This window comes from Nanorana parkeri, unplaced genomic scaffold (genome assembly GCF_000935625.1).
Source record: "Nanorana parkeri isolate BGI_ZX_2015 unplaced genomic scaffold, ASM93562v1 scaffold784, whole genome shotgun sequence".
Classification (NCBI taxonomy): domain Eukaryota; kingdom Metazoa; phylum Chordata; class Amphibia; order Anura; family Dicroglossidae; genus Nanorana; species Nanorana parkeri.
This window is the reverse complement of record NW_017307052.1, coordinates 564,414-567,122: the sequence shown is the minus strand read 5'-3', so window position 1 is coordinate 567,122 and position 2,709 is coordinate 564,414. Positions and strand designations below refer to the sequence as shown.

Here is a 2,709-nt window from a genome sequence, read left to right as displayed (position 1 = left end):
ACTACTCTCTCCTGCCCTCCCACACATGGAGGGGGGGGGGGGGGGGGGCTTCTCCTTTGACCACCAATGTAAGGAAGCATTTCACGGACCACCAATGTATGCGGGCACTTCTCCACTGACCATTAATACAAGGGGGCATTTCCCCACTGACCACCAGGGAAACAATACCAGGCAAACTTGACCTTCCCGAAAGGCATACATTTGAAACTCTTAATATGAAAAAAGGTTTTCAGCATCTGGAGAACTTTGTGTGGAACTGAGAGGTCTTGTTCTTGTGGAACTCAGAGGCAAGCTGACTAACACAGAACAGCATGTAATAATGATATATGAACAAAAGGGGCAGCAGAGAGCCAACAAAAGTGAAGGGCCGAGGGCCCAGGATCAGGAAGGTGCCACCTTTTTCTCTTTAGATTTCAGAAGTTCAAGAGGCAGCAGAAACGGGTTTAAGGGGCAAAAGCCCAATTCGTTCTGGTTCACCGTCTGCGAGTCTGATGACGTCTCTTCCTGCTCCGAGCTCTCTGATTTGGCTGGTGAATCCACGTACGCGTAGGTTTTACGCAGATAGACGCCCAACGGCTTAGCATCCAGGGTCTGCAGCTGGTCTGGGATGCAGTGAAGGAGATGAAGGACGACTGCTGATTCTGAAACAACAAAAGTCACATTGACGTTAGAAACTTGACGCTCAGGGAAATCTCGATACAGCCCACATGCCCAAAAAGTCACGGAGACCTGTTATTTAAAGCAACAGGTTGGACAAATCCAGGAGCCGGAGCTATGCAAGTGCAGTTTATAGGCTACCCTTATGTACCCCCTTCCTTGATAGTTCACCTCTGGCATTCCCTGGAGTCCTGCAGTTGTACAGACCTCCTCTCCTGAACTGAAATTGTTTACTTTGATGAGCTTCTCACAGCAGGTCTCCACCTCTCAATGAGCAGTTATGTCTTCAGGACATTTAAAGTTGCTCCGTATGGGCAAAAGTGACAGGTTCTCTTAAAAGCCTACGCCACCACCAAGCCATACACTCTTCTACGGAGCTCCCATGCGGTTCCATTCCTCCATCAGAGCCTTTGGAAATTACTGGTGCTTCCGGGTATGTGTAGTGTTCGGGCCGAGCATCCAATGACTATGCTCAAACGCTGACACATGGAACAGGTCACTAGCCCTGTGTGTGCTATGGAATGGGCCAACATGGAACCCACACAGGGAGTAGACCCAAGGCTGCCATAGAGCAGGGGTAGCCAACCAGTGGTCCTCCAGCTGTGGTGAAACTACAAATCCCATGATGCATCTCTCTCCGGGAGTCATGTCTGTGGCTGTGAGAATGTTGCAATGCCTCATGGGATTTGTAGTTCCACCACAGCTGGTTGGCTACCCCTGCCATAGAGGAATGCAGTGAGCTTTTCAGAAAACCTGTTAGACAAAGTGACGGATTCCCTTTACAATGCAACTGAAACCAAATCTTTCTGTAGAGGGGAAATGCGTTCTGGTGACCACCAGGGATTTCCCTTACTCTGGAGGGATTTCCCTTCCTGTTGTGGCTATCAGACAGGATGTGAAGGGAAATCTCCCCAATGGGACACATAGCAAACAAAAATGCTGGCAGGTGTTATAACCCTCCCCTTTATATGACTTATACATACCACATTCAGACAGCTTCGGAAGGGCCTCCCCCGTGGCTGCTTTGGAAAGGTATTTATAGATCTTGTCAAACTCCAGCTTCTTCCATCGATCATTAGCTGACTCAACGGCCGCTGGCTCCTCCTCTGAAGGAGCAGGCTTCTCCCCCAGTGGTGTAGACCTCTCCTCCAATGGTGCAGGCACCTCCTCGGAGGCATCAGGTTCCTTCCCTGAGGCCCCAGGCTCCTCCCCTGAGGCATCAGGTCCCTTCCCTGAGGCCCCAGGCTCCTTCCCTGAGGCCCCAGGCTCCTTCCCTGAGGCCCCAGGCTCCTCCCCTGAGGCCACTTTCAGCTGTAAGCTCTTCTTGGCAGCGCTGCTGGAGCGGGAAGCACGCTTCCGGGGCTCTTTACTGGGTATGGAATGCCGGAGAGTCCCTGGCTCCGTGGATGCGATCGTCAACATCTGAAAATATCAAATAAGAAGACAAACCAGAAATTCAGTACACAGCCTAACAAAGATTCCACCACATGCATTCAGCTTACTACAACCTAATCCAGTGGTTTCAGTGCACTTGTGGTCACAAGCCGAGAACAAAGTGCACAGATCAGGGACTCACTCTGACTTTTCCGATCTGCATGCTTGTCCCGGGTCAGTGACTCCAAGTTGTGAAGCCAGTGGATAAACATTACAGCCTTCAGGCATTTAGCATTGTGCTGGCCTGCGTATTTTCCTCAGCACCGCCCCCCTTTCAGCTGATGGACAGGAGGTACTCGAGCCTTTTGTCGTTGTATCTGGAAGGAATCCTCTCACTTCCTGCCACACTGATAACTATCACAGGAACGGCAAGTGAGGGGAAATCTGCCCAATGACGTCACAGACAGCACTATAGACCTGACTAAGGTTCTAACACTTGATTTCTCAGAGGAAAGTTTAGTTGGGGTTGCACTTTAAGAAGGTTTACAGCAAACCTCAACAAAGGAACAGGTTCTCTTTATAGATGGTACCACATGCTGCATGTGATCATACCCACCACCGTTTCTGCCACTAAAACCACCATACAGACCCAGTACTCAGGGTATGGGGGGGGGGGGC

At 50.5% G+C, this 2,709-nt stretch overlaps 1 protein-coding gene across 1 annotated transcript in view; it reads right to left on the bottom strand.

Annotated features, from left to right (window-relative positions):
• Positions 1 to 381: 381 nt before the first annotated feature.
• SNAPC2 (small nuclear RNA activating complex polypeptide 2) overlaps positions 382 to 2,709 on the bottom strand; it is a 9,845-nt gene continuing 7,517 nt past the window's right edge. The window contains exons 4-5 of the mRNA XM_018564800.1: positions 1,641 to 2,079; positions 382 to 641 (exon numbers count right to left, since the gene is read on the bottom strand). Of these exons, the coding sequence (XP_018420302.1) occupies positions 382 to 641; positions 1,641 to 2,079 (699 nt within the window). The remainder of the gene's footprint in view (positions 642 to 1,640; positions 2,080 to 2,709) is intronic.